This window comes from Xiphophorus couchianus, chromosome 9 (genome assembly GCF_001444195.1).
Source record: "Xiphophorus couchianus chromosome 9, X_couchianus-1.0, whole genome shotgun sequence".
NCBI classification, from domain to species: Eukaryota; Metazoa; Chordata; class Actinopteri; order Cyprinodontiformes; family Poeciliidae; genus Xiphophorus; species Xiphophorus couchianus.
The window spans coordinates 31,412,071-31,425,812 of record NC_040236.1 but is presented as its reverse complement, the minus strand read 5'-3'; the positions used below and the strand labels follow the sequence as shown (position 1 = coordinate 31,425,812).

The following is a 13,742-nucleotide window of genomic DNA, read 5'->3' as shown; positions in this document are numbered from 1 at the left end:
GTACTTGGCGTAATTTCAATCATTTTTATTTAGACGGTAAAACTCCTCTAAAATGAATGAATATATAAATAAAAGAGACAATTAAAATGGCTTTTATTTCTATTTGTGTGTTGGCTACCAAATATGAGCCTTCTTAATCAGAACTAAGCCTGCAGATTGCCCCCTGACCACAACCACACACACACACACGCACACACACACACACACCACACACACATTGGCTCTAACATACATACATTTAGAGACGCAGGAAGATATGAAGTGTGTGTACGCGCTTGCTGTCATGTGTTAGTGTGTCAGCCAGTCCTGCATACCCAGAGAAACGTGACTAGATTGGGAGCAGATTCAGCATCCTGGTACATGTGTGTGTGTGTGTGTGTGTGTGTGGGGGGGGTGCGTGTGTGTGTGTGACAGAGTAAAGCCAGGCGTTAGTCACGCTTGGTGAGATATGAAAGAGCAGGGGATCCTCTGCCGTAAGGAACTTCTCTCTCTCTCTCTCTCACACCCACACACACACACACACACACACACACGTCTGCATCTTTCTCTCTTTCCCTGCATCATTCCATTCTTTCCATCCCTCACATCACTATCTTTAATGCGTTGTAGGTCTGCATGCAGCAAAAACGCACCTATTGGTGGTAGATAGCAGCTAACATCTTTTAATAGTGTCAGAAATATGATTACGTTTCCACATGTATCTGTTAAGGAATTTTAAAAGCTTTTTCTTAAAATTGTGGCTCTGCTATGACATGACAAATGTTACAACTGAGATAAAACCTGTTGTTTATATTTAATAAAATGATTATTTTCCCACAGAAGATTCAGGTTTTTGACAAATTTAAGCAGGAATGAAAGAAAATCTGGATTTAAAGGAAGATTTTTCCTGCTTGACTTCAAGAGGGTAGGAGTTCGTGAAGCGTCTTGCGGACAAACACGCAGACCTTTACAGAAATAGAAGAACAGATTCATCTATTTTGAATGTGTTCAAATGTCTGACCTAGTTAAGGTGGGCTTGATTTATCTTCTGAGGCACTTAAACACACTCAGAAATGGACACATCGCAGGCGAGGTAAAATTAAAAACAGCTCATTCTCATGCATTTAAAAGTTATTTGCAACATGTTTTATGTTTGATTGTTTATCGCCCGTCTCAGTGCGATCTTAGTCGCATTAAAATTGATTCATATTATCTTTTCCATATGGGAGACTAGAGATAAACAATCTGCAGATTTAGCAGAGAACACAATTGTACCTAAATTAAGCATGCAAACTCGCAAAAATATCAAATTATGTGGTAAGTGTATCCCAGCTGAAAATGCTGTTTGATAAAAACACAAAAACATGCCTAGATTACAATCTGAGGGCTAAATTAGTATTTAGCTGTGCAATCTAGTGTTCGATTATCTATCTAAATCTTATATAGTATTATCTCCCACATCTCTTTAGTCCTGTGATGTCTTTTTTGTGAAAAACAACAATAACAAAAAACCTATACCTAAATATCATTTGTTACGTTGCTATGGCAACGGCGCTGGGGCTCAAAAAGCTGATAACAATATTGACCAACAATATAACTCTTTCCCAATTGTTTTTTTTAAATTTAAATAATTGATCATTTCAAAAAAGAAGAGGATTTATCTGGTTGAACATAGAAACTAAATCTGCTTTTGATTTACCTATCTTGTCTTAAAGCTGCAGCACATAATATTTATAGAAATGTTTTTTCATATATTTGTTGAAACTGTCACTGTGTCATGACAGTATAGTATGAGACAGATAATCTGTGGGGGAAAAAAACAAGCTCCTCCGCCTTTTCCCAGTACTACCTCTAAACAACCAATCAGAGCCAGTAGGCGGGTCTTAGCGCTGTCAATCACTCTCCATGTGGCATTGCACATCTCCATAGTTAGCATGGCCACCAATGGAGGATAAACGGTGTCCCAGAACAGTAAGTTGTTTCTCTGCCATTAGCACATTTATTAGCAAGTACAATAGGATGATTGACAGCGCTAAGTCCCTCCTCCTGGCTCTGATTGGTTGATTTTGGTCGGGTCTTTTCATATATTATGTCTCATAAACTGTCAGGACATGGTGACAGTTTGAGCAAATGTGTGAAAAAATAATAATTATACTTCAGCTTTTGTGTTTATTTTTAAAAACTTTTACATTTTAATTAGCAAAGCAGCCTTTTCAACACTTAGCATCTGATCAACAGACCAATAAAAACGTAACATAATTCCAAACAAAATCATTGCAGACTTCATAATCCCAATTTATCCTCGTCTCTCTACATCCTGCCTAGCTTTACTTGTAGAGGACAAAACTACGGCTCTTTCAGCTGACAGCGCTTCTGTTGACTCGTTCTTCCCTCTCTGGCTGCAGTGTAGCTGTTATCTCTCGGCCAGCCTCTATCTAACAGGCTGTCACGCTGAGATGATCTAATAGGACAGAAGTAGAGTCCATACATATCATTATAGCCTCAGTGCTGCACTGTAGCCATGAATGTATGCACTCATTTACAAGCAGAGTCCTGCGGTTTTATCATAACAGAATATTGCACACTTACTTGTGGGAACTAAATATTCTCCTTGCAGCCCAAAGCGCTCAATACTCAAAGAGCAGGGAGAGGAAATGAACTGTTTGTGTCTCCCACACTTTAGCTCAACCAGGTGTGGATTTCTTAGTGCCCTTTATGAATGTACTATTTAAAAATGCACCAAAGAAATGCACCAACACGTCAAAGAAATCGCTGCTTAAACTGTTTGGATAGAAGTTTAATATTTGATGCGTAGTTTTTCCGCTCACTGGTTTCAGAGTACTGATGATTTAGGTTGTACTGATTCGCTAACGTTACATAATCAGCATGCGTGTAAGAAATTCAATAGAATAAGAAGTTTAACAGTTTCTTAATGAAAAGTCGATTCAGAATGGGAAACTTGTGCTTTGGAAGTATTCAACAGAGCATGCAAATGTTTCCAAACTACCTTAAAATATTTATTAGTTTCAGAGATGTAGTGTATAACTTTTATTAAAAATTTAACTATGTTGTGAGAGATAATCTGTGAAAAATTTGGGCTTCACCTCAAAAGAAATTCACCAATCCTGGTTAAAAACAACCAATGAGAGCCAGGAACAGGGTCTTAGTGCTGTCAATCACCCTCCTGTACGTTGCTCAATGTGCTAAAGGCGGGAAAACAACAGGAAGCAGTCATCTGACGCCATGCTAACTAGCATTAGCTTTTGTCGCAGTCTAAGTTGTGGTGAACCAGCTGCAGCTAAGCAGAGTAAGCAGGACGGGATGAGCATGAGAATGATTGACAACGCTAAGACCCTCCTCCTTGCTCTGACTGGTTGTTTCTGACTGAATGATGTATTTCTGCAGTTAGCTTCACAGATTATTTCACAGATTATCTGTCTTACATAATACCGTCATAAAATAAGTATAAAAGTTGTATAATGCAGCTTTAATTTAATACATATGATGTCTTTTTTTATTTTTTAGGAAACATTACAGGTCTACTTGCTTTGGAGTCAACACCAAATTTATACGAAGTATATATACAAAGTATACAAAACAAGCATTATTTTATAAAGTATTTTTGGTGTTTTTCTTTGTTTAGACTTTACCGTCTTCATAGTAACATCTGGCTCTAACAGGATGCCATAAGTAAGGAGTCTAGTGGAGTTATTTTTAATTACACTTAAGTTGTGACTCCTGCAAATCTTCTCAACCTTTTGTCAGAATTGAATCAGAAACGGTTTGATAACATCACCACAATCCTAAACAACACAATAATTATTTCCCAACATCCATAGAATCATACTGGTTGCAAACAGGAAGTTTAAATTGCTTGCGACTTTTTGACCTGCGATCTTACAGTGTTCAGTGAGACGTTGCATTACTTTCATTTAACCAGAGGTGGGCAGAGTACCTCAAAATTGTACTCAAGTGAAAGTAGCACATTACACATAAGTAACTTATTTTTATTCAAGTAAAAAGTCAAAGAAATTACTCAAGTAGCAGGAATAAGTATTTGGTAAAAAGTCTTCTTCAGTACTGAGTAGCTGATCAAATGATCAATCATTTAACATTTAAAAATTACATAATCAGACGGACCAAAATGTAAAGTTAAGTGAAAATTTTGGTATTTTAAGGACAAAAATTACAATAATTGATATAAGTAACAAAAATTAACAAAACCAGGAAAAAGACGTTTTTTCTAAATCAGTTTCTTTCAATAAGAAATTTTAACAAAATCTGCAGGTGTGTGCCTGTGTCTGGTGAATTTTTGGTTAAAACATGTTCACTCCTAAAAGTTTGTTTTTCACAAAAGTAACTGAAGTAAATGTAATTGAGTAAACATATCTAGTTACTAGTCAACTCTGACTTTAACTATACAAAAGAGACTTTCTTTTTGAAACAAAATTCAACAGAATCCTGTCAAATATCAAACTAACTAAACCTGCTTTTATTTTCCTCGTTTTGCCATCTCAACCAAACTTTCTCACATTCTGCTGCAGGAAACAAACTCTCAGACCAAATCCTCCCCCTCTCCTCCACTCATGACAAACTCCCCAACTCCACTTACCTTGCATCCAAACATCAGAGATATGGTGTTGTTGGTGCATGCTACTTTGCAGTGGCACAACATGCGGCTAACGTTAGCTAGCTGGTCCCACGCTGGGGGGGCATCCTAGCCTTCATGCACACTTTTCCTCACTCACACACCTCCACGCGCTTGCTCACGCTCACACACACACACACACACATGCACATGCATGTGTTGTATCAACCGCGCTCCATCCTGTCCCGCCGTCCCCTGCTCTTCTACCAGCGCCCCCCTTTGCCAAATCCCACCGCCACCCTCAGCTGTGGCAGGCCGGCGTCCTCTCCCTCACACTCTTCATTGCTCTCATCAGCATCATCTTCATCAGTGGGATCCTCATAGCTGGTCAGGACGCAAGGAGCAACATGGTCCCTGTCTGCCTGGGCTTCAGCATGTGTAGATGTGTGTGTCGAAGTGGGTTAGCACGTGTGTTTTCAGTGGGAGTGTGTCGACCTGGCTGTATGTGTGTGCAGTAAAAAGATAAAATAAAATTTTAAAAATGTGTGTCAGAATGTATGTCCCTTCCTCGGTAGCAGCGGCAGTCCCGGTTCTGTGTCTCCTCTGTTTCTGTCTGTATGACTGCTTCTCCCTCTCTTTCTCTCTTCCTCTCCCCGTTCGCTCCACTGACTCCCTTAGCCCGCCTCCCAACACAAAAATCAATGAGAAATAGAAACAAAGACACAGAAAGAGAAATTCATCCTTTGCAACTACGTCACTTAACCATTAGAGGCGCCATGACGGACGTCGGAAATGAGGGACGGGCGTATTGTACAGAGCAACTGAAATTGTTTTCCAAAGTTGTTTTGCCAGTTTATTCATGGCTTCTTTATGTTTGAGTCGAGCTAATTTGTCTGTGAACATAACACACCTTGTTGGGGCTCATAGACGGCGGGATTTACAAAAGTTGGAAACAGCTAGCTTAGGAACCGACCCGTACTTCCTCCCTCCTGACGTTTTGATCAAATTGCCGACTTTCCCTGTATTCACACCACATGATTTATATCACTATGTCATGAAAGGCGTTTCGCCTTTACACTGGAGCAGCATTAAAAATGTACAATAGACGAGATGCTAACCAGTTTTTTATGCAGCATTGTCTCCATGGTTACCAATGGTTAGACGCGACCCTTCGCCACAATGCGATATTTGATTTCTAATCATTCTTACTTATAAAGTGTATTAATGTTAATCTCCTTACCTTATAAAAAGTGTTAGCTGTAAATCCGCCATTACACCGAGGGCAGACAGTCATGATTAACGGCTGTTCTCCATCGCCGCCGTATCTTTTCTCATTAAAAGTTGTACAATAAAATGACAAGTTTGGTTTCTATCCTTGTCTGTTTGTGCAGCCGACCGCGTGACATTTTTAACATGAAATCAACTGAATAGATGCAATATCAGGTTACAGATGTCTGTTTTTAGGCTCGCTTTAAATGAGAGAAACTTTGTTGATATTCTGCTAATGTTGAACAAACATAATTTTGCAGTTGTGCTGTTTCCATTAAATACAATAATTTATTTGGCTCAATGTAGGTTTGTGTAGTAAAAACTTGATTCTGGGACATGATTTTCTTGAAATTGGGAGATTATAATAGGAGAAAATTTATGAAATTTACTCCAAATTATTATTATTTCTTTAGCACTTAACACTACCACAGAAGCTAACATTCACAGTTTTCCCTCGCTGCTGTTGGGGGTACAACCAATCAGCACTAAGGAAAATAAATGGGGCTCCTTGATTGACTGCTTAGCAAACCGCAGCTAATATTGTGTTAATCACCATTGCATCTCAATATTTCAGCTTCCCAAGCTGCATTTTTAAAAACATTTTAGATTTACTTTAAGTAGTAAGACACAAACAGGCACTATTTCAGCAGTAATTTGGAGTTATGGTCCACAGAAAAATCTATGAATACCGAATTTATGCCAATAAAATTGCCTCCCTTATTATCGTATGAACATCCATGGTTACTTTACTCTTAATGCCAACCTAAGCACCTTATTGCTGTTATATCACAGCCGTACGCACAGTGCACAATGTTTATTTTTCTTTATTTGGCGTTTTTCTGTAAGGTGAAAACGAATGAGTGGAGTTTGGTCCATCCTAGTTCTAAGAGAGGTCATTTGGATCCCATCTGAGCTTTTTACCTGACGGGTTAAGCAGTTGGCCGACCATGATATCTGCCGCGCTCTTCGTGAGCGTTGCGCTAAGACTGCGGGTTAACCAGTTAAATCTAGTTAAAACCTTTGCCAAAAGAGAAGAAGTTAAGCAAATATTGTTGCTTACCTCCTCCTCTGGAAGTCCCACCTGAACCTGGGAGTCTCCAGGTGGAACTAGAACTTTTTCATCAATATTAAGGAATTGTATTTAAAACAAGCTGCTATGTCTTGCTGAAAAGTTACTTGTAAGTTTGTCTTATTTCAAGTGAACTAAAATATTTGCACTAGAAACCAGACTGAAATTACTTAGTAAGATTTGATGATTTTGGAGTGTCTTTCCTTGAAATATTTTTATTTGCAGTACGAGGTTCAAATAGTGTAAAGTGTTCAATCACCACTTTCACCTTGACTCTCTTTTTGTAAAAGGCAATTTGGAGCAAAACTGCAGCAAAAATAGAGTAAAAAGGAAAAACACAGTGCTGTCATTCTTCGGCTGGTTAAAAACACTCCACAGCTTGTTGTGATATTCTCAGAAAGGACCTGCAGCTGGAGCAAAGTTTTATTTAAGAAAACAAAAAATGATGCTGAACTGGAGCTTTAACTGGAGAATTAAAAGGTCTGAACTTTAGTTTTATGAAAGGAACCTTGTATTAAACTTTAATTCAGTAACTGTAAGAGCTCAACTGTCAGCTATGTACAGTGAGATATTGAGGATGGGAACTTGCATGTACATTATTTAATTTCTGCAGTCTATTTTTAGAACATGTCCAGCAGAGTTTCATTAACAGCTAAGCAACTTCTTTTTTTTTCCTCGATGACCCTGCAGGTTTTTACTCAACGCCTCGGTGTTTGCACATCTGCTATGTCAGCTCATAAACCATATTAAACTAGTAAAATGTGCAAACTCTACAGTCTGTGTTATGTTCACCTCGTTATAGTTACTACAATAATAAATGTTTTAATGTATAATATTAAATGGAAAAGTTGTCTTCAGTAAATAAAACTTGCAAAAACATATTAAAGCTTCAGTACCAACTCAGTAAGAAACAGAGTTGCAGTTACTTAACTAGTTTTACTTGAGTAACTTTTTGGAAAAAATTTACTTTTGCGAGTATTTTTACTACACTGCACTTTTTACATTTACTTGAGTAATTTTATTGTGAAGTATTTCTATCAATCAATCAATCAAATTTTATTTGTATAGCACATTTCAGCAGCAAGGCATTTCAAAGTTTCTACTCTTACTTGAGTAAAATTTCTGGATTTTCTACTCTCTGAATGAAAAGCAAACATGTTTTTACCAAAAATTCACCCGATACAGACACAAACCTGCAGTTTCTGTTAAAGTTTCATACGTTTTTTATTGAAAGAAACTGATTTAGAAATATTTTCTTTTGTCTGATTTAGTTGGGTTTTTTTGCTATTAATGTGAATTATTGTTGTTTTGGTCCTTAAAATGCAAAAATTTTCACTCAACTTTATATTTTGGTCCATCTGTTGATGTAATTTTTAAATAAAATTAAATAGATCGATAATTTGACCAATTACTCAGTACTTGAGTAGACCTTTTACACCAAATCTTTTTTTTTCTTGAGTAATTGCTTTCATGGCTACTTTTTACTTTGACTTGAGTAAAAATATGTTGAAGATGTTCTACTCTTACTCGAGTACAATTTGTGTACTCACTTCTCGTAAAACCTATAGTACTTGATCAATATACGTACTTTTAAAAACTGTTTACTTATGTTTATCATAGTACATTTAGTATGAATATGATTATATTTTTGTTATTTTTTTCTGCTTTATGATATTTTGTTGTATGACGTTTAAATGTTTTCTGAGCAGGTCATTATAGAAAAAATCTGGTTAAATGATAATAAAAGAAACAAAGACGATTAATGCTTTTTTCATTAATTTTTTTAAAACATAAATCACTAGCTGTGTTTTTATTGAGAATGTAATTGCGCCTTTTGACATTTTGAAAATAAATTTGCTTACTGGAAACAGACCAGTTTTGAAAAAATAAAATAATTTTTGATAAACAATTTTTGGCTCTAGAATGAGGTGAGTTTTTGTTTTTTGTATCAAAATTGATTTATTTCACAAACCTTCAATGGAAACAGTTTTTTTTCACAACTGTTTGCATTGTAACATCCGGCAGTAACAAATGCCGGATGTTACTTCTGTCAGAAACCACGAAGAAGAAGACCACAGGAAGTAGTTGGAGTTTATTTGCATGGCATGTTTTTCAATTACTTATCGATGGACAAATTATTCTTGTGTGACTTTAATTGCTTCTCTTATTTAATGGAAACACCACAACAGCAAACATTACTTTTTTTGCGCACATTTGTAAAATGAAACGCAGCTTGTGATTTCCAATAAAAATATGTTGGTTACTTTCCCTGCAGAAACAGTTTCACAATGTTAGATATTTTTTAAAATAAATGTTTTAGGTTTAATTCACTGACCCAGTAAAAATAATATGAACATCAACTTGCATGAAGAGTGTTTTCAAACTTCCAGCCCCAGAGGAATAATTTTGACTCTGCTTTAGCCTCTATAATCAGGCAATAATTTATAGTGGCTCGCCATCCTCTCAGCTGGAAACAAGTTTGACCCAGTAGGTCCTTGCCTTGAGTTTCTTTTCTTTTTTTTATGTCTGCTGCCCTCCTTTTTGCCAAGAATAATCATTAATCTAAACTGCTGAGAACTCAGCCGTTTGGAGAACATAGTATTATTTTCTGGCCAGTCTTTTTATGCTCTAGTATTAAAACTAATAATAAACTATCAAGTTTAGAGACAGTTTAACTCATTGTGTGTCCAGACCAGCATCAGGGTGTAAAGATCCCGTCACAATCTCCCTGCTGGAGGGGAAAAAGCTGCTAGCCAACAATAACTAGCATTGGTTTCAGCTGTTACGTTGTCAATATAACACAATAAATCTTAAATATATGCCAGATATGTTAATGAATAACGGATGCAGTGCTGACAACTACGTAACAAGGTAGGGAAAAAGTTTTAATTATGGAAAAAATAGCGAGAGAGAGGGAAGTAGTTCAGTCATGCTAGCTTGACTATGACAACCTTAACATGTAGATGTGCTGCAGAATTCTATGTGTTTCGGTTCTGTTAAAAAACAAAAAAAGAAGCGATCCAAAGACCAAATCTAGTAGAGCACACTGTAAAAACACATTACACACATTACATAAAGTGCTAAAACTGTGCTTTTATGAATTAACATGCCATGTTTCTAATGTTATGTTAAGCGCGTGTAACTATTTTTGTAATAAACTGTTTTTTTATGATGTGGACTCCAGAAGGAGTAGTCATTGTTACTGCAATGGTCAATGAGGATCCAAATAAATAAACAATAAATAAAAGTTTATAGCTTTTGTATGCAGCTGATTTAATCTAACAAATCACCTTCTGAATTTATATGGACACTATTAAGACAGCAAAAAAAAAAAAAAAACAAACAAAGAAGGCAATGAACAAATGGATCACTAGTAAATTAAATATAAGTAGCAATATTTTGGTAATTTCCTTTTAGTTAAATGAAATCAGATAGTTTAATGTTTTTGATTTCAGTGAGAAATGAGTTCAGAAAAAGACAAAAGAAAGAAGGGCAGTGGAAGTCAAACAACTCAAAGCTCAGATGAGGCTCTTGATACTGACGGCTGGGCCATCTGGGCTATAACACACACACACACACACACACACACACACACACACACACACACACACACACACACAGTGGTGTCTCTGTGGCTGCCTTTGGCTTCTCACCTTCAGTTGAAAACAAACAACTCAGCGTGACGGTAAATAAGATAGAAAGTGGAAGAATGCAGAGCAGCAAGAGAACAAAGCATCACTTGGGGTCACCGAAGAAAACAACAACAAAAGAAAAACCAGAAAAAGATTCTGACAAAAAATCTACTTTATAAACTACAGCAGAGCTGGGCAGTAACTACATACATTTACTTGAGTAACTTCAAGAAAAAAAACACTTCTAGGAGTGTTTTTACTAGGTTGTGAATTTCACTTTTACTTGAATAATTTTATTATGAAGTGTCTCTACTCTTACTTGAGTAAATTTTCTGGATTTTCTACCCACTGAATGAAAAACAAACACCAACATTTCCACTTAACTTTATATTTTAGTCCATCTAATTATATAATTTCTAAATATTTAATGATTGATAATTTGATAGTTTTCTCAGTAACAGAGTTGGGTAATAACTAGTTACATTTACTTAAGTAATCTTTTTGAAAATAAATTCTTTAAGGAGTATTTTTACTCTTTCTTGTCTGAGTAACATGGAAATTTTGGTATTTTTAGGATCGAAACGACAATAATTAAAAAAATTTCCAAATCAGTTTCTTTCAATAAAAACTTCTGAAACTTTTAACACAAACTGCAGGTGTGTGTCTGAGTCTGGTGAATTTTTGGTTAGAAAATCCAGAAATTTTACTCAAGTAAGAGTAGAAATACTTCACAATAAAATTACTCAAGTAGAAATAAAAATTACAACCTAGTAAAAATACTCCAAAATGTAGATTTTGTTTCAAAAACGTTACTCAATAAATGTAATTGAGTAAATGTAACAAGTTACTATCCAGCTCTGACTGAAAATACACAGTAAAAATTTGCACAGAAAAAGCCAAAAGCAGAAAAAAACTAACTAATTTTTAAGATTGGATTTAATACCAACATTTACCCAGAAGTTGGAAGAAGAAGAAATGAAAACATGCAGGAGACAAATGAAAGAAACGTGTCAGGATGAGGCTGGAAGCTACCTAATGAGCCTAGCAGGCATGATGCACTACATGTAAACATTAGTAGGTCAGCCAGCACAGAAATAACTACACTGCTAGCATGTCAACCTCTTACGCTCTCTTCCAGCCAATCAAAGCATTCTCCATTCTTCATGTTGAGCAATTACTAACAACTGCAGGGGGCAACATTTAAAAAACGGCTGAATTTGTTTAACCAGCTGTGAATTCAGGTTACGGATAAAAACTGAGTTTATATCCATCAGCGTCTCGGTTCTGCAACATCCCAGCACAAAAATCAACTGAGCAGAAGGGAAATATTAATGGGAGGTTATTTTTAGAACCTTTAGTAATTAGAAATACTAACAGACGTTTCAGCTGCTGATGAAGCTGAATTGTAAATGTGGAGGTTTTGCATTAGGAAGCATTTTATAGCTCATGCAGTTGGGGTCATATGAAGTACATCCATTCATACAGTGCCACTATGTGGTAAAACATGAACACAGCAATATCTGAAATTATTCAACAATTTAATTACCTGAACCTCATTAAACTCAAATTAACTGTAAACTTTAAAGACCTCAAATAGTTTCAACAAATTGAATAAATAGTGTAAAAAAAAAATTTAAATCACCTCCAAACTGAGCCAAGTGAAACTAAATTTGTTAGCTTATCGTTAAGAAACACTAGAAAAGGTCCCATCCATCCTTCATTTACTTTATTTCATTTCTAAGAAGCTTTTTAAAATAAATCAACTCATGATTTTGCCAATTTATAACAAATCTTGACTGATTTTCAGCAAAATACCTGATCAAAACGCTACAATAAGACTGAAACTTGGCACCAAAAGAGATGAGACAGTAAGAATTTAGATTGATAAGTTAAGATGCTTAATTCTTTAGAATGCTGCATTTATAGATCTAGATTTCTTTCTGGGATTCTGTCTGATCCACACATTTACTTCCTGTAAATCACCCTGATTAAAGTGAAACTTTTTTTTTTACTTTTGCAAAATTACATTTCCAAACCATTTACTATAAATACTTATTAAAGTAATGGAAGAAATTAGGGAAAGCATTAAAAAAGTCTGATTTATCTTTCAAGAGGGCTTTCAAAACTAAGAAAACAAACACAATAAAACCTGATGGAAGATTAGTATGCAGTCAAAAAATATTTAATAATCCAATGTAATACAACTTTTGTGCAGGTATTGCTTTAAATTAATATTTATTTTATGTTGGCAACAGAGCAGATTTTCGCTATGACATATGGAAGAATATTAGGGCAAAAACAAAGTCTGATTTTTTCCTCAGAATCCTGACTTTTGATCTCAGAAGGTTTAAGTGAAGAATCTGAGATCAAAGTGAGAAATCTGTAGAAACAAAAGTCAGAATTCTGAAAAAAGTCAAAATTCTGAGAAAAAAAGTCCGAATTTTGAGGGAAAAAAAAGTCAAATTCTGAGTTTAAAGACAAAATTCTAAAAAAAACACACAAAAAAAAAACCTGAATTCTGCAGAAAAAAAATTTGATATTGTGATTTTTCCCCCCCCAGAGGTCCTAATCCTCTTCCATAAAGCTGACTACGCTATCATTATTTTTTGCACTAACGTTGTATTTTGTAAAAATTAGATAAATCTGTAACTCTGTCTTATTTATTTATCATGTGAAGCCGATTTAGTGAAACCACACTGAAAAAAATGGCGATCCAAGATAAAAAAATTATTTCATTAACGAGTGATTATATTATGTTTATCCAACCAAATCTTAACAATGTTGAATGAAGTTTGACAAACTTCATTTGATTACATGTAACAAATTATCATAACTTTTTAAATTTGGAGCTCCATTTCCTTCTTTTTTTAGTGCGGAACAAACTAAACGAAACAGATTTCGATTCAACACCTGCTGAGCGACAGCAATAACGTTAGCTTCTGGTGCACAATAATTAATCAGACAGACAGTGAAATATAGGAACTAATTATTTCAAGTTGAATGTGTTTGCCTGGGGGAGGATTCGACGTTGCACCAGGACAGAAAAACAGAAGATCTGAGAGAGCTGACTGTCCTGGAGCTGCAGAGTCGCCTGACTTCAGTCACATTAATTATTTACAGGAAAACTCTTTGGAACGCTGACACAAAATCATGCAAGGATTGGATCAGATGAGCGATCTGGTTTGGCAGAACATCATGGAGTCCA

At 35.7% G+C, this 13,742-nt stretch overlaps 1 protein-coding gene across 5 annotated transcripts in view; it reads right to left on the bottom strand.

The window, feature by feature from the left end:
* LOC114150742 (discs large homolog 1-like protein) overlaps positions 1–13,742 on the bottom strand; it is a 140,428-nt gene that overhangs the window by 105,201 nt on the left and 21,485 nt on the right. Inside the window, exon 1 of one of the 5 annotated variants that reach the window (XM_028027375.1) lies at positions 4,592–5,187. The exons of the other annotated variants lie outside the window; for them this stretch is intronic. Within the exon in view, the coding sequence (XP_027883176.1) occupies positions 4,592–4,654 (63 nt within the window). The 5' untranslated portion in view covers positions 4,655–5,187. Of the gene's footprint in view, positions 1–4,591; positions 5,188–13,742 lie in introns of those variants that run through there. 5 annotated transcript variants of the gene reach the window in all.